Raw genomic sequence first — 18,321 nt, 5'->3', positions numbered from 1 at the left:
TTTCCATCCGTTGCTTCTTCTCCTGCCCTCAGGTGCTTTGGAGAATTGGTTGACTCCCTCTTCTTTGTGGCAGCTCCTGAGATGTTGGAACACTGCTATCGTGTCATCCCGAGTCCTTCTCGTCGTTAAAGTAGACTTACACAATTCCAGCAACCATTCTTTGTATGTTTTAGCCTCCAGTCCCTTTATCATATTTGTTGCTCTTCTCTGACTCTTTCTAGAGTCTCAACATCTTTTTTACATCATGGTGACCAAAATTGGATGCAGGATTCCACGTGTGGCTTTACCAAGGCATTATAAAGTGGTATTAACACTTCATGTAATCTTGATTCTATCCCTTTGTTAATGCAGCCTAGAACTGTGTTGGCTTTTTTGGCAGCGGCAGCACACTGCTGGCTCACATTTAAGTGATTGTCCACTAGGACTCCAAGATCCCTCTCACAGTTACTACTATTGAGTGAGGTACCACCTATACTGTACTTGTGCATTTGGGGTTTTTTGCCTAAATGTATGAGACACATAAGGGACGCGGTGGCTCAGTGGGTTAGGACGCTGAGCTTGTTGATCAGAAGGTCGGCAGTTTGGCGGGTCGAATCCCGAGTGCCGCGTAACAGAGTGAGCGCCTGTTACTCATCCCAGCTTCTGCCAACCTAGCAGTTCGAAAGCACGTAAAAATGCAAGTAGAAAAATAGGGGGACCACTACGGTGGGAAGGTAAAAGCGTTCCGTGCGCCTTTGGCGTCTAGTCATGTCGGCCACATGTCCATGGAGACGTCCTCGGACAAGCGCTGGGTCTTTGGCTTTGAAACGGAGATGAGCACTGGCCCCTAGACTAGCACGCATGTGTGGGGGAACCTTTACCTTTTTATGAGACACATGTCTCTTGCTATCTGAGATATTTGCCTCTTGTAAGCCTTTTCCCCAAATGAATCACGACACCCCTCTCCAAAGTAATTAGAATCAAGCAACATTTAAATATTATAAATGAATGAATAAATAAATAAATCACATACATACATACATACATACATACATACATACATACATGTTTTGCATTTGGGAGCAGATTGATACTAAATTTCCTGGCAATTCTGCAAGAGAGGAATTAGAAGGGTGCACATGGAAGCCCACGCTACAAAACCAAGGGCTCATATATGGGGCGGAAATCCAGTTTTAGCAGAAAAGTTAGGTTGTCTCCTCACCTCGTTTTTCAAGCTGGGCGGGACGGTTCTGTGGCTCTCGACCTGCGGCTGTGTCACCCTCGGAGGCTGCTCCATCTTTACTGGAGGTGTCAGAGCTACTTGTTCCTGTGCATTCAGTAGTACTATAGCTGCCTTTTCTTGCCCGAGTCAACGGAGAGCTATTGAAGAGGGAATGCAGGTAGTCCTTGACTTATAACTACTCGCTTAATATCCATTCAAAGTTACACTGGACACCCCCCCACAACAAGGGAACCTAGAACCCAGATTCAAACATCTGATGGCTGCCTGCCCCTGTGTTCATGTGTCTACATCTTTGACACTTGGTGATTGGTTTGCATTTATGGCTGTTTGCAATGCCTTATGGTCACATGACCAGAAATTTCAACATTTTTTTTTTGCTGAAAGCTGCTGTTTACTTCCAATTTCCAACAAAAAAAATCCCATCCATTGTAGACATGGGGAATCCTTGGCTTACAAGCATTAGTTTTGTCACCATTCAAAATTACAGCAGAAAAATGTGACTTATGAGCAGTTTTTAAACTTATGACCGTTGCAGCATCCTCATGGCCACGTGATCAAAATTTGCCCATTTGGCAACTGGCATGTACTTATGACAGTTGTAGTGCCTTGGTCACCTTTGTGACCTTCCCAGCTGGCTTCCAGCAAACAAAGCCAATGGGGGAAGCCAGATTCACTTAACAATTCATTTAACAACTGACGATCCACTGCGAGAAAAAGGTTGTAAAATGGGGCAATACTCAATAACTGCCCTGCTTAGCAACAGAAATTTTGTGCTCAACTGTGGTCGTAAGTCGAGGACTGCCTCTAATGGGTATGCTTAACGGCCACGTTGTTCATTTAAGGACGGCCGCGCTTGCTTTAGGACCACCATGCTTGCTTAGTGACCTCAAAAACTGCTGTAAAATTGGGTACCTCAGCTAATGATCACGTGGCTACCTCAGCTAATGACTGTCATGACACACTGTCATTGCTGTATTGCAAAAAAATTGAAAGGAAGCAAAGGCAGCTCTTTGACAAGACATCCAATCAACCCATCTGTTAACAACCATTCTCGGGTCTAGGATTGCCTGGCCAGGTGAGGTCGGAACACTAAATTGGATGTGACCAGGACAAAACCTTTGAGTCAGTTCAAGTTAAACTCTAGAGCAGGGGTCCTCAAACTTGGCCAGCATGGCTGGCTGGGGAATTCTGGGAGTTGAAGTCCACAAGTCTTAAAGTGGTCAGGTTTGAGGACCCCTGCTCTAGAAGCACAGTTAACATACCTATAGGGACCATACATTCTTTATTTCAAGGAACAAACTCTTATTTCAGAAAGCGGTCCTTTAGATTAATGTATTTTTCAAAATTTCATTTTGTCCTTTTTTGGGGGACATTTAACTTTTTACTGTAGAAACAGCTTCACGGCAGCCTTTCACAATCATATGAAAATATGGAAATTGAATGAACTTTCTATTTACATATCCTAACCGGCTGTAGATGCTTTTATTACAATAGGCATTTCTGTAAAGCTTTTCTTGGTATTGCCCTTGAAAAATTTCCTTTGCTAAGCAAAGTGATAAACAATGACTTTTTTTATCCTCATCAATTTCTTTCAGATTTGCCCCTTTCTTAAGTTTCTCCTTTATTTCCCCCCCAAAAAATGAGCACCGTAATTATAGCCCATATAACTAATCATTTACTATTTCTGCCATATTAAATATTATTAATACCTTGACAATTTTTGCAAGGAATCTGGAAACTAATAGCCATTCCCCCTGTTCACCTCTATATGCTATATAGGAATAATTGGGGGCCGGGGGTCAGTAGGAAGCAGTCCTGATTTCAGAGAGGTTGGTTGGCAAACAGTTTGAAGGGATAACTTGGGTTTCAATTCCCATAATTCTTTGGGTATGCCATTTGGAATTCTGGGAGTTGTGGTCTCAATACATTTAGGGAAGGCTGATCAAAATAGAGGCCACCAGGACTGATTAGGATTTGTTAGGAGCATTAGCATTAGTGCCAAACCCTACCAGTCGTTGGTTGACACGTAGGGCTCAAAATCATACTGTGTCTCAGGTTCGTCTCCCCGCTGCAACCGCTTGACGTGAGAGGCATACTGTTGCCCGGGGTCATAGAGTTTGCTGCTCTCACACAACGTCTGAAAAAAGACAGGCAGTGGGGCTGTCTGCATATGCATGATTTGATAGAAGGAAATGGTAGCCTGGAATCGGGAAGTCAACAAAAAGAGAAAAGGAGAGAAACATGTCAGAGAGAAGGATGAAATTATATGAATAAAGTCATGGGGAAAACCTTTCTATGTAGTTGCTAAGAGTCAACCTCAACTTGAGGGCATATTATCAGTCATCAATATGAATAAAAGATCTACAGTGCAGGCATGAAGGATCTTTATCAAAAGACCAAAAGACGCTACCAGAATTTTGCACAAAAATCTTTGTGACAATCTTAGCTCCCACTTGGGACACAAACTAAGTTTCTAGTTCTGATGGCAACAAATGTGTCCTTCAGAGAACAGGGATCAATGCAAGCTTGCTTGCAGCTTCTCCTTAAGGACCAAAGCGCTGATCTACGTTGGTGGGATGGCCCAGCCAAACTCACCGACTTTATGACCTGGTCGCTCTGCTTGACCACCTCATGGAGCTGCCGAAGCGCTGTCACTTTGGTGTCCTCCAACTCCTGCTTCTGTGTGTTGGCATCTGCGATGCAGGTCCGGTATGTTGCCATGGCTTCTTCGGCCTGAATTGGCAGACAGACAGAATCAGCAAGGGCCCCGGTAACAAGGATAGATGGAGTCAGCATTAAACTCCCCCACAAGGGCATAATTTTTGTGCCTCAGGAACTGCAGTGTTCCAAAAGATGGAATTAGATGGCATTTCACCCAAGAACCTCTGTTTTAATAAGTTTCTCCCTTTCATGTACGGAATTTGAGAGTAAGGTGAAAGTTATTACTACTAAAAGGTTTCTTTTTTCCAGATATGAACAGTTACAAAACACTTGGAAGGCTATTTGGTGAAGCTGATCCTCTTTATCCCCTATGCCTCCTCAAGATGTTTCTTAATTTATCTCTTGGGAGGGTGGCAGTTTGATATACTTCCAAATAATTATAGGAGGCATACATCCCCTTATACTTTTTAATTTCTAAGAAAGCCTCTTGGTCCAAATGTAATTGGAAATAAGGATTATCTTTAAGACCAACGCTTGCTTTAATATACTTATTAAAATATATTAAATTTTTAAAATAAGAGGAAGTTGGTGACTACTAAGCATCAACACAGACAGACAGATATAAGAGGAAGTATGTCTGGTGTGGATCAAGATAGCCTGAAGCTTGCCTTGTATACATATATACAACTATACATAAAATAAGAGGAAGTATGATGTCTGCTGAGCAGCAAGATGCTAGTCCTTTAAAAGTAGGTTTTCATATTGATACTATGGAGTTTATCAACAGATTACACTGGGGAGGAAGTACCCATAACAGGAGTGTCCAAACATGGCAACTTTAAGACCTGTGGACTCCCAGAATTCCCCAGTCTTTTGCAGTTGCTGTTTGCACTTTATAAGCTGGAAAGTCACAGCTTTTGAAGCAGGGATATCCACAGGGTAGTGATAATAAAATGTCAAGTCGGTTGGCAGGGTGGTGTGATCAAACATGAGCCTGTTTTTGTTCTGTACCAGCCTGCTACCGGCCCTGCAGCAAAAGCAGGGACAACCCCTTTACAAACGGCAAGAGGCTGGAATAAAGCCTGCCAAATTTATTAACATAAAACAGAGCAAGACAAGACACCAACCATGAAACAGGAGCTATGAAACAGGAACTATCCAAGTGGTTGCCTTCAGCAAACCAGCCCTCCCACACATTCCCCTTAAATACAGTTCAGGACGTGGCCTCTCTCTGCCTCCTTCCGAGGTGCCCCATTGCCTTCCTCTGTTTACTCCTGATTGACTGCCTCCTGAGTCGGGCGTCCTTGAACAGGGCCAGCTGTGGGTCATCTTCATCCACGCTGTCAGGCTCACACAGCTGGGTCTCCGTTGTGACCAGGTGGGAGGGGCCTGGCTGAGGGCTCTGCGGAGCCTCAAAGCCATCATCAGCAAGCTCTTCAACACCCCCCCTCCTCCTCTGAGTCGTCCGACCCAACTGCCGAACCCACAGGCTGACCCTGAATCACAACAGTTTTATGTGGGGTGATGTGAATTAAAACAGGAGGAGGTTTGACCCCACTGCTATGGCTGCCACACCCTGTGAGTGCCCCTGCTTTGAAGACTCTTAAACATGTCACTAGAAGGCAAAATCATGAAACTGTGTTTCACTTACTTTGGCCATGTCATGCAGGGGCATTCACTGGAGAGAAAGCACTTAGTATATTTGGAAGAGTTAGCAGTAAAAGGAAACCAGACTGTCAAAGCACACGGTGGCTGGATGCTATCAGAGCTGACACCAGCCAAAGCATAGAGAAACTCAAAGAAACAGTGCAAGATGGGAAGAGGTGGAGAGACCTGGCCCACAGAATCGCACTGAACGGATAACATCACCATTATGAAATCAAGAGAGAACAAAACATGATTCCAAGTGCAAGGTCGGTGCCAAACCAAGTTCACAACAATCCACCCCAAAGCGCCCCCACATTCCAGGTTCCGTTGGACTTCGTCTGCCCACCTTGTTCCTGGCTTCTTCTTCCAGCCGTCGCTTCTTGTCCAGGTTCTTCAAGGTGGCCGAGCTGTTGCTAGACACCAGCTGATCCTCTTCTGCTCTGGCCATCACATGGCGGGCCTTTTCACACTCCTCCGAGCGCTGCATGTACATCTGCTTGGCCTTGCGCAAGTTGTTCTCGGCTTCTTGCTGGAGGGGGAAATGCACTTGGTTGCCAACATTTCATTACCAAACTAAGTAACATCATCAGTGCAAGTGCATAAAGATAGACAGTCAGACAGATATAAGAGGAAGTGTGTCTGGTGTGCATCAAGATAGCCTGAAGCTTGCTTATATATATATATATATATATATATATATATATATATATATATATATATATATATATATATATATATATATATATATATATGTGTGTGTGTGTGTGTGTGTGTGTGTGTGTGTGTGTGTGTGTGTGTGTGTGTGCGTATACACACACACACACATATATACATATACACAAAATAAGAGTAAGTATGATGTCTGCTGAGGAGCAAGATGCTAGTCCTTTAAAAGTAAGTTTTCATATTGATAATCTAGGGTTTATCAACAGATTACACTGAGGTGGAAGTACCTATAACAGGAGTGTCCAAACTTGGCAACTTTTAAGACCTGTGGACTTCAACTCCCAGAAGCATCTGCAACTGGTGGCCTTTGAAGAAAACCTGCTTGTAATGGAATGTGTGGATAGCCTTGGGGAAAGAGGGGAAGAGATGCTGCCTGGGAAATAATCAGAGAAGAGAGGCAGGAGCCCCCAGTGGCTTAAGGGCTAGAGAAAGAAACTTAGGAAGGACCAACCTAATGGATCAAATGCCTACAAGTAGCGGAAGGAAGTTTAGGCCTTTCAGACTTGCAAGATTCTGCCAATGCAGCTTTACAATGAAGTAGAATTAGCTCATCCCCAGGTAGTCCTCGACTTATGACCAAAATTTCTGTTGCTAAGCAAGACAGTTGTTAAGTGAGTTTTGCTCCATTTGAGAACCTTTCTTGCTACTGCAGCTGTTACATTAATAACATGGTTCTTAAGTGAACCTGGTTTCCCTGTAGACGTTGTCTGTCAGAAGGTCACAAAAGGTGGCCACATGATTCTGGGACACTGAAACCATCATAAATACAGGCCAATTTGCCAATTGCCAAGCATCCGAATTTTGATCAGGTGATCATGGGGATACGGCAATGATCTTAAGTGTGAAAAACAGTCATAAATCACTTATTTCAGTGCCGTTGTAACTTCAAACAGTCACTAAACAAACGATTGTTAAGTCAAGAACTACCTGTAGCCATGTCTCCTGTCTGGTTCACCTGAGAAGGCTGACCCTCCCCAATTCCTCCCACTACAGTAATTCTTTCTTATTTGTTTATTTACTGGGGTTTCTTTGCTGTTTCAGTCCAATATCACAGTTGAATCTTGAATGTCTACATTTGGTTTCGTTCAGTTTTGGCAGACCAGTATACAGCTAGGCTTCACAACTGGGACCGGCGACTCCACGGCGGTCAGTAAGTGGAAAATCAACAAGCTGTCACTTCTCATTTGGTCATTAAACAAATCACCACGGTCGTTAAGCAAAACTTCATGGGATGGCAGCTTATCATTTTGTTGCCAGGTTTTCCTTTAACTCTGCTTGTCGCAAGCCAGTTGCGAAGCTTGCTAATGATGATTAGGTGACAAAGATTGGTCACCAAGCTATTATTTTACATTTTTCCAATATGGAAAATGTGTGGCGTTACGGCACCAGCCCTAATACCAGCTGTTATCTCCTCACCTCCACTGTTTATTTCTAATTTTTAAAATTGGTGGGTGGGTGTATTTATTTATTAAATGGCCAAAGGGCAGGAATGTCTGCAGGTTGTGGTAAAAAAAAGTCACGGCGGTGGACGTGAGCATCGTGACTTCTTTGACCAGATCCTGAGGATACCCCTGCAAACACCTGAGAGGTATGAAGCTGTTATAACCTCCTGGATAGACAAACCCAGGACCCTGCAGTGCTCCCCAAGAACATCTCACCAGCTTCCTCTGGGCTCGATGCCACTGCTCCTTAATCTCCTTCCGCCGCTTTTCATGCTCAAGGCGCCTCAGGGACAGGGGCTGAGGAAGAAAAAGAAGGCTGGGTCAGTCTGTTTGCCACAGGAAAGAAAACGGTTACATTCAGAAGACCTGGACAGTCCAGGAACTAAGGCCAAAGGCCAAGCCCTAACCCTGACCTAACCCCAACGCACTCCTGTTTGAACGCAGAGAAGCTATGAGCCAAGGCTTAGAGCTGGCTGCCCTGTCTGTGTTGCTTACAGAATCACCAAACTGCACAAAAATTTGAGATTAACACCAAGATTAACATTAGACCAACAATCAAGAAGCAAACAATACCCTGATCTCTACCCCGTTTCCCGGCCATTAATAAACTACATCCCATATTTGAAATTATTCTAGGTCTTCTTTTTCTTTATCCTTCAGTATAAATCTGCCCGTTTCTGCACTGTCCAGTGTGTGTTATTAAGTAAGGCAAATGGACCCAGACAACACATTGTTTACTAAGCACTTATGATTTGTAAAAATGGAAAACTAATAAAATAGATTTTTTTTAAAAAAGAAGCAAACAATATCCCAGTCAAGGAAACTGCCAAGCTAGCTAACAGTAAACAACAGTCCAATCAAAGAACCACCCAGACCACTCTTACCAATGCTGACATGGGAACAAACCCCACTCCCTACTAGCCCTGATGATGTTACTTAGTCTGGTAATGAAATGTCTGCAAGAAAACAACCAAACTCGGAGAGCACCAAGGGGTCACCAGCACAAACATTTAGCAGCAAAATTCAGCAACTTTCAGTAATGCAGTGCTTTCTGCTTCTCAATTTTAAAGAGAGAGAGGGGGTTCAGATACAATCCCCTCCCTCAAGCCTCAGAGGAGAGGCCTTTTTGCTCCTTCTTTGTGGATATTATTATTATCACTGCTATTAACTTAATACTGTAGATCGGGGTCTCTGAACTTGGCAACTTTAAGTCTTGCGGACTTCAGCTCCCAGAATTCCCCAGCCAGAATGGCTGGCTGGGGAATTCTGGGAATTGAAGTCCACAAGTTTTAAAGTTGCTGAGTTTGGAGACCCCTGGTTTAGAGAAAAAGTTTTACAACAGTCTTCTACAGAGGTAGGTTAATGTTATTGATTTGGATACTGCTTATTATTTACTGGTTGAATGTATGTTCTGCCATTTCTTCAGGTGTCCCAGGTGGCAATTTTGCCCTACCTCCTTCTACTTAGAATCTTTCTATGATTTTATTATTTCCCTCACAACAACCCTGTGAGGTAGGATGATCAAGAGTCATTGGTTCAATGTCCCCCAGGGAGCTTCTGCAGTGGAGGGCAGATTGGAAGCTGGGGCTACCCAGGAGCAGTCAAACACCATAATAACTACAACTACAGGTAGTCCTCGACTTACAACCATTGTTTTAGAGACCTTTCAAAGTTACGATGAGACTGAAAAAAGTGACGTATGACTGTTTTTCACACTTACAACAGCAGCATCACATGATCAAAATTCGGATACTTGGCTGATTCATATTTGTCACGGTTTGCAGTGTCCCAGGGTCATGTGACCACCTTTTACGACCTTCTGACAAGCAAAGTCAATGGGGAATCCAGATTCGCTTAACAACCGTGTTACTAACTGAACAACTGCAGTGATTCACTTAACAACTGTGGCGAGAAAGGTCACAAAATGGGACAAAATTCACTTAGCTCACTTAGCCACAGAAACTTTGGGCTAAGTTGCGGCCGTACATCGAGAACTATCTGTATAGCATGCTCTGGGAACATAGAAAAGAAGGAGACACACACACATGCCCAATCTTGCCACTGTCTTCTTTTTACCTGCATATATGTTTCAGTTCTCAAGGTGGTGGCCGCCTGCAGGGAACTGAGACTGTATTCCATGTCTTGCTCCAGGGACAGCGAGTAGATGGAGAGGAATGGCATGGAGGGCTGAGAGGAAAACCACAGGAATTCATTCATACCCAGAGGAAAAGCAGCTCAAGCACTCTGGATAACTGCAATGTGCTCTACATGGGGCTGCCCTAGGAAGAGCACTTCAACTGCTGCAGAATGCAGTTACTCCAGAGCATGAGGCACCCCTGTTTTGTGAGCTGCAAAGGTGTCAAAGGGCGCAATTCAAGATGCTGATTGTCACCTTTAAAGCCTTTCATGGCTTGGGACTGGGTTACCCGAGAGACTGCCTTCTCCCAGTTGTTTGTATCCAATCTGGTCCAGCAGGATGGGCATGCTCAGTCAAGAAAAGTCAGCTGGCACTACTGTACAGGCGTCCCTTTTCTGCCATAGCCCCTGCCCTCTGGAGCATTTTCCCTCTGGAGATTAGGATAGCCTCAATCCTGTTGGCCTTTCGTAAAGCCTCGAAATTCTGTCTATGGAGATTCTGGATCATCCAAGCCATGGTTGTCCAAAAGTTGTTTTCCAAAAGGCAACCGGACTGTCTTGTTTTTTCCTTGAAACTGTTTCGCTTCTCATCCAAGAAATGTTCTGATTGAATGGTGGGGAATTTATATTTATACTTTTTGCAGTTCCACAGCCATTTGCACTGTAATTCAGGTGACTCTAAGGATATAGATAACCCGCCCCCAAATGGCTTCAACGACTCTCAGAGAGCTAACAATTGGATGACTATTAATCCTTCCATTCCCCATCATTCACTTAGAACGTTTTGGATGAGTGAAATGTTTTCAAGGAAAAAAAACCCAGGAAAATGCAGTTGCCTTTTGGAAAGGCATCTTTGGGATAATCTGGAAGATCTGGTTATGTACCCAGGCCTGGGATCCCGAATATGTGAAAGGTCTTGTTTCCTGGTTATCTTAACATCTATAGATTATAGGTTTTTATTGGCTGATACATGCATTTCATTTTTAGTATTGTGATTGTTATTCATTTTCTAATTGATTTTATGGTTGCCCACCACCCAGGGTCACTTGACTGAGATGGGCAGCCATACAAATTGAAAAAAATAAAATAAAATAACCACAGAGCCAGAAGGCAAGTTCCAGATTTTTACTCCCTTCTTCTGCTCAGGATATCTAAATAGAATGAATAAATGGTACATCATGCTCATGTCGCTCTAGGCTTACCTCTTGAGTGATGGTGTGCTTGCAGGTATTCACTATTTTCTGAAGTCCTTTGGAAAACTCAATTTCTGAGGAGAGAAAAAAGGGGGAACAAAAAGGACAAAAATTACGGATGCTGATCCAGTTTGGTTGACACTAAAAAGCAAATGTTCAGAGATTTCTGCCTTTATATTGAGAGTTGAAGAGCCATAATATTTCTCTTCAGATCTGTGGAGAATGAGATGGAGCTAGAAGTGGTCAATTTCTGAATGTACAGTTGATTGTCCTCTAACGTTTGTGGTAGAGAGAGATCTTAACTTAGGGCATGGAGCGCCTGATCCGTATTGCAGAAAGATCCGCATTCATTCTTGGGCATTTTAAGGTAGGCAGGGAAAGATTCAGGCCCCAAAATGATAATGAATGATTGCTAGCAAAAGTAAACTGTAAACTGGTATAAGGTAGATCAGAGGTCCCCAACCTTTTGGGCACCAGAGGCTGGTTCCGTGGAGAGAGGTTTTTCTGTGGACCAGAGGGGCCATGGTTTTGTGTGTTGCCTGCATCCTGTGGATGGGGCTTTGCTTGTTTGTGCGGCCCAGTTGCTGGCATGCCACGGACTAGTGTTGGGCCACGAACCAGGGGTTGGGCATCCCTGAGGTAGATGATAAAAACCAACTTTTTGTATACTGGTAGTTGCAGTATAACTGGCTGGGAAATTCTGGGAGTTGAAGTTCACACCTCTTAAAGAGGTCAAGGTTCAGAAACACTGGTTTAAAAGATTAGGTAGTGCTTTTGCACATTGTTTTTCTACACTAGAGGTCTCCACCACAGTCCTGGGATCTTTAATTTAAAAGACTATGTAGAGGATAACAAGGGATGCGGTGGCTCAGTGGGTTAGGACGCTGAGCCTGTCGATCAGAAGGTCGGCAGTTTGGCGGGTCAAATCCCAAGTGCCGCGTAACAGAGTGAGCGCCTGTTACTCGTCCCAGCTTCTGCCAACCTAGCAGTTTGAAAGTACGTAAAAATGCAAGTAGAAAAATAGGGAGCACTACGGTGGGAAGGTAACAGCGTTCCGTGCGCCTTTGGCGTCTAGTCATGCCGGCCACATAACCACGGAGACGTCCTCGGACAAGCGCTGGCTCTTCAGCTTTGAAACGGAGATGAGCACCGGCCCCTAGAGTCGGAAACGACTAGCACACATGTGCAGGGGAACCTTTACCTTTACCTTTACCTAGAGGATAACAGGGAAAAAATCTTCTGTCTCTGAGATCATGGCTGCCAATCAGAATAGACAATACTGGATTATATCACAAGGGTGCAATGTTGGTTAGCTTGAGGGCCACAGCCTCTTAAGGACTGACAGCAGTGGTGGGATTCGAATACCTGAACACCCGATTCTCTACATGGACGCCACTTCCGGAAGTCCGTACTGAGCTGTGGTGGTCTCCCGGGCCCAGAACGGCCCACTGGAAGTGGTGTCCATGCACTTCCAGTGGGCCATTCTGGGCCTGGGAGACCTCCCCAAGGCCTCCAAGGCTCAGAACGGACTTCCAGAAGTGGTGTCCACACACTTCTGGTGGGTTGTTCTAGGCCTGGGAGGCCTCTCCGGCTCAGAAAGACTTCCGGAAGTGGCATCCACGCACTTTCGGTGGGCCGTTCTGGGCCTGGGAGACCTCTCCAAGGCCTCCAAGGCTCAGAACGGACTTCCAGAAGTGGTGTCCACACACTTCTGGTGGGCTGTTTTAGGCCTGGGAGGCCTCTCTGGCTCAGAAAGACTTCCGGAAGTGGCATCCACGCACTTTCGGTGGGCCGTTCTGGGCCTGGGAGACCTCCCCAAGGCCTCCAAGGCTCAGAACGGACTTCCAGAAGTGGTGTCCACACACTTCTGGTGGGTTGTTCTAGGCCTGGGAGGCCTCTCCGGCTCAGAAAGACTTCCGGAAGTGGCATCCACGCACTTTCGGTGGGCCGTTCTGGGCCTGGGAGACCTCTCCAAGGCCTCCAAGGCTCAGAACGGACTTCCAGAAGTGGTGTCCACACACTTCTGGTGGGCTGTTTTAGGCCTGGGAGGCCTCCCTGGCTGAGAATGGACTTCCAGAAGTGGTGTCCATGCACTTCCTGTGGGCTGTTCTGGGCCTTGTGAAAAAGGGCTAGGGCATCAGCCAGTTTGCCAAAGTAAAAAAAAATTAGCTACCGGTTCTACCGAACCAGTGCAAACCAGTTAAATCCCACCACTGACTGACAGTCAAAAACAGGTGAGGCCAAGACTTATCTGGAAGTTTCAGGGTTGAACTGAAAGAATGATGGAAATGAAGAATGTTAGAAACTAATGTCGTATTCTTATATTCCTACAGGTAGTCCTTGATTAGTGACCATTCCAGGTTATTATGGACCCTGAAAAAGGGACTTATGACCTGCTTTCAAAGTTCCAATGTCTGTGGACATTGGGGTGCCCACAGTCACATCAGCACAATTCACGATGTTTTTGCTGGGAAGCCAGCATTTGCTTCCAGTTTCCAGCAATAATGGCCACACAGCAAAGGATGGATTCACTTAACGAGTGCAGTGTTCACTTTAGGACCACAATGCTTAATGATCCTTGCAAAAAAGGTCATAAAATTTACACCTTACAACTTACAACCCTAATTGTGGGGCTCAATTACAATCATAACTCTATGGCTACCTATATTTCAATTTTGGAATATAGGTAATCCTCAACTTACGATCATAACTGAGCCCAAAATGTCTGCTGATAAGCAAGGTAGTTGTTAAGTGAATTTTGCCCCATTTTATGAACTTTCTTGCCACAGTTGTTAGGTGAATCACTACAGTTGTTAAGCTACTAACACGGCTGTTAAGTGAATCTGGCTTCCTCATTGACTTTTCTTCTCAGAAGGTTGCAAAAGGTGATCACATGACCCCGGGACATTGCAACCATCATAAATACATGCCAGTTGCCAAGAGTCCAAATTTTGATCACATGACCATGGGGATGCTACAAACAGTCGTCAGTGTGAAAAGTTGTGTTAAGTGCATTTTTCAGTGCCATTTTATCTTTGAACAGTCACTAAATGAATGGTTGTAGGTCAAGGACTACCTGTATTGGTAGTAGAATAGAATAATGTAGACCATGACTGCAGACTTTGGCGCTATAGATACCTATCCCCCAAAGGCTTAATTATTCCCTTTTACTCTCAGCTTACCCAGAACCGTCCTTTTCTCCATATAGTAGATAAGATCCTTCATGTATTTGGATATGTTCTTGGCATATTTGAGGGCAAAGTCTACCCCTCCATCACACTTCTGAAGGAGCACGTTCACCTCTTCAACCGATAGGCGTGCTGCATCGCATGAAAAGTAGCAAATGAGTTATCTTCACCTTATTCTTTTATTGATAAAATCTAACTCTGTGCAGCCCTGAAAATAGGCTAATTTCATATACCCTTCAGCTAATGTAGCAACCCTTTATGCATTGATAAAAGAGTGATTACATAAACATTCTTTTTATGCAGTGGTTTCCAAATACCACAAACAGCATCGTAATGTAACAGTTACTTTTGTAATATTTAATTGTGTGAGCATTGATGGAGAGCAAGGAAGAAGAATGAAAAGAAAACCTCAGCTCCAGATTGCAAAATATCAGAGAGAACTTTCTGCACAGCTGAGTTGTAGCATTTCCTATCCAGCCTTAAGTCAAGCCAAAACTACTGCAGCATGAAATTGGCTGGCTTCCAAGGTAATGGTTGATGCAGCCCCCTAGCACATTTTAATTGCCTTTGGGCAGTATCAGAGTAAGGATGAAAAGTTTACTTCAACACTGATATGGCCAAAGATAATTTAAACTAAGGTTTCACTCATGAGCTAAAAATTTATTTAATTTATTTATTTAATTTAATTTGTATACCGCCCTTCTCCCGAAGGACTCAGGGCGGTGTACAGGGCAATAAATACCAAAAATACAGAATACAAAAATTAAAAACAGATTAAACCATTGTGCCCGAATACAATAAATTACTTAAAAACAGTAATTTATTTTATTTTTATTTTATTTTAATCCCATTTATATCCCGCCCTTCTCCGAAGACTCAGGGCGGCTTACAATTTAAGCACAAACCAATGTGCTTAGCAGTAGCCTTCATTCTATGTATATGCCTGCTTATTAGGGCTTTCACCCGCCCCCCCAAGCGGCATTATTACAAAGTCAGCTTAATTGCCCCCAACAATCTGGGTCCTCATTTTACCTACCTCGGAAGGATGGAAGGCTGAGTCAACCTTGAGCCTGGTGGGACTCGAACCTGCACTAATTGCAGGCAGCTGGTGTTACTTAAGGAGGCATTAGCCCACTGCGCCACCAAACCCATCAGACCAGGCCAGCTTGTTCAAAATGAGATGAAACTGATGTTATGGAAACAAAGTAGAATTAAGAGGTTGCCAGGACAAGTGTGTGCCATAGTTATGAGCATGAGAAAGAGCTTCCATTATTTTTCTTCTTCTAGGTGTGATGGGTAAGCAGTTGGAGAAAAAACATGGGACTTTCTTTTATATATGATAACAGCATGAGACCTTTTTGTGCACAGAGATGGAAAGATCCGCAGATCCCCACAATGGAGTAATAGATGGTAAAATTGGAATTGGCTGCGATGGTGAAACTAATTACTTTCATTAAAGAAAAGACCGTCTCGTATTGTTTCTATCTGGAAATCACTTTTGGATTCTTTGCTTGAGACAGAAAGAAATGCTATATTAATTTTGAGATTTGACGATTAGACTTGCTTAGCATTATAGAAATATTGGGCGTTGCTCAATTTCAGATCAAAGGGTTAATGAATTTTATGTTCATAATTATTGAAAAAAGCCAGAAGTTATTCTTTTATTTTCCTTTTCCCTCTTTTTCCCCCTTTTTTCTATTTTTCCTTTTTCTATTTTATTGTTTATAGAAATTTAATATGTTTTTTTAAAAAAGAGAAAGAATCAAAATGATACCCACATTATTTTTCTATGTTTCATAAATGCAGAACTCTGCATAATTCATAAGGAGCCAGTAAGGGAACAAAAATCATAATAAAAATGATTCTTACCTGAACTGAAATCTTCCCTACTATTCAGCTCATCTTCTGGTCCCAAACTTGTAATGCCCCCATATAGATTTTCCACCGACTACAAATAAGGAAAAAAAAGTTACTCTCAGAGCCTTTAAGGACTCCTCCGTGATGTCAGCTTTCTTATTTTGTCCTTGCCAAAATTTGCCCTTTTTGTGGAGACAAATGCCTTAGTTCTCTTGTTCCATTAGAAAATGTCAAATGTAAAAAAGTGAATGAAATAAAAGGGCACAATTTCTTTGTTGGCCCTATCCTTCTGAAATAATTTATACTGAAAAATATAAGGGACCCTAAAATCCAACAGCAGAATCAGTACATTAGAAATCATACATTTTTTTTAATTTTTAATAAGTTTATAGTGCCACACGCACATTTTTCTGTAGCTTTTAGTTTCTTAGTCCCAGAACCAGTCCTTCACATCCCAAATGGTTGCCATGGCAGTATTGCCAATTACAGAGCAAAAGATTCTTGTAGGGCAATATGGTTGAAAAACGATTAAGGGGGAGGCCCATACCAAGTCGATGGGCACCACTACAGAGACCTCTCTTCTAGAAAATTGAGTGGCGGATCTTCTTCTACTAGCCTTTTTTATTTGGGACCTTTGGTTTGTACCTCAACCAGCAACTTCTATTCCCTGTTCTGAAGGTTGCTGATGGTGCTTAAGGAAAGATGAAAAACAGAATAACAGCATTGGAAGGGACGGTGGAGGTCTTCTAGTCCAACCCCCTGCTCAAGCAAGAAAGCTCACACCATTTCAGACCAATGCTTGTCCAATCTCTTCTTAAAAACCTCCAATGTTAGAGCTTTCACAACCTCTGGAGGTGGCACAAAACTGAATGTCAGAATAAGCTTCCCCAGCTTTTCTTAATTTCTTCTGATGTCATCTCCATGCAGGTCTCCGATTCAGATGGCTGAGGCCACTCTGGAAAGCTCACCTCTACCCACCATATCCAATCATAGTCTCTCTGGATATACTATAACTTCCAGGCTGGTTAGGGATAATGGCAGTTGTATTCCAAAGCATCCAGTATGCATCTGGTTAGGAAGGATCCAGACACTGTGGACACCCAGAGAGCTTAACACAAGTTTATTTGCATTGTGCTAGCCTTAGCTCAAAATGATTCTATAAAAATTCCATGCTATGAAATATAACATCAATTGCACACTATTCCAAGCCATGATGTACAGTGGTTTTCTTGTTTCGCAACCTCTGGAGGTGGTTGCACAACACATGCCTAGAGAGAGCCCAGGTGCCCCATCATGATTTCAGAACTAAAACATTTAGTGTTTCTTAGGCCCTAAGAATCATTTGGAATTAGGATTCAAAGGAAAAATATTTTTTCTTAGCTCAGGATCCTTTTCTTCTGAAATAAGGTAAAGGTAAAGGTTCCCCCGCACATGCATGCTAGTCGTTTCCAACGAAAGGGGCCGGTGCTCATCTCCGTTTCAAAGCCGAAGAGCCAGCGCTTGTCTGAGGACGTCTCCGTGGTCATGTGGCTGGCATGACTAGATGCCAAAGGCGCATGGAATGCTGTTACCTTCCCACCGTAGTGGTCCCTATTTTTCTACTTGCATTTTTACGTCCTTTCAAACTGCTAGGTTGGCAGAAGCTGGGACGAGTAACAGGCGCTCACTCTGTTAGTTATGCAGCACTCGGGATTCGACCCGCCAAACTGCCGACCTTCTGATCGACAAGCTCAGCGTCCTAACCCACTGAGCCACTGTGTCCCTTTTTTTCTGAAATACCAGAGATTAAACCCACTGCTTTCTCATTCAAAGCAGGATTGTGTCCCTTCTGGGCTCACCTGGTTCAGATCAGAAAGAGGAATTGAAAGGATGGTACTACTGTCTACCTCTCCCATGAGGAATTCAGAGACACTGGAGTGGGGAAGAAAGCAAAACAGGAAAAAGGTTGATATAATAGGAAATAATTAGCAAGTTAGTAGCAGCAGCCAAAACTGAGCCTCAAAAAGAGGCTAAATAGTGATATTTTTACTTGCCAGTGTTGATTGCACAAACAACACTTGCTCCACTCTCATGATGTTTAACTGTTTGAAACTGCAACTCCCATCATCCCCTATCATAAATGGCTAATGGTTGGGGGTGATAGGAACTGCAGTTCCATTTATCAGGACCTTAGAGGTCTTTTAGTCCAACACGCTACATCAAACCTATTCTCTGTTCAGCATTATAACCCAGTCACTAAGAAAATATTA

At 43.5% G+C, this 18,321-nt stretch overlaps 1 protein-coding gene across 3 annotated transcripts in view; it reads right to left on the bottom strand.

The window, feature by feature from the left end:
- ARHGAP45 (Rho GTPase activating protein 45) overlaps positions 1–18,321 on the bottom strand; it is a 55,709-nt gene that overhangs the window by 11,146 nt on the left and 26,242 nt on the right. For 2 of the 3 annotated variants that reach the window (XM_081317142.1, XM_081317144.1), the window contains exons 5-14: positions 17,911–17,983; positions 16,085–16,163; positions 14,210–14,347; positions 11,037–11,101; positions 9,775–9,885; positions 7,915–7,995; positions 5,877–6,059; positions 3,818–3,955; positions 3,232–3,422; positions 1,202–1,359 (exon numbers count right to left, since the gene is read on the bottom strand). In XM_081317142.1, coding sequence (XP_081173268.1) covers positions 1,202–1,359; positions 3,232–3,422; positions 3,818–3,955; positions 5,877–6,059; positions 7,915–7,995; positions 9,775–9,885; positions 11,037–11,101; positions 14,210–14,347; positions 16,085–16,163; positions 17,911–17,983 — 1,217 coding nt within the window. The remainder of the gene's footprint in view (positions 1–1,201; positions 1,360–3,231; positions 3,423–3,817; positions 3,956–5,876; positions 6,060–7,914; positions 7,996–9,774; positions 9,886–11,036; positions 11,102–14,209; positions 14,348–16,084; positions 16,164–17,910; positions 17,984–18,321) is intronic. The other variant, XM_081317143.1, reaches the window with a different exon arrangement.

Source organism: Vipera berus (genome assembly GCF_964194415.1).
Source record: "Vipera berus genome assembly, chromosome: 1".
Lineage (NCBI taxonomy): Eukaryota > Metazoa > Chordata > Lepidosauria > Squamata > Viperidae > Vipera > Vipera berus.
Note: the sequence above shows the minus strand (reverse complement) of the source record. Positions and strands in the feature narration are given on the sequence as shown.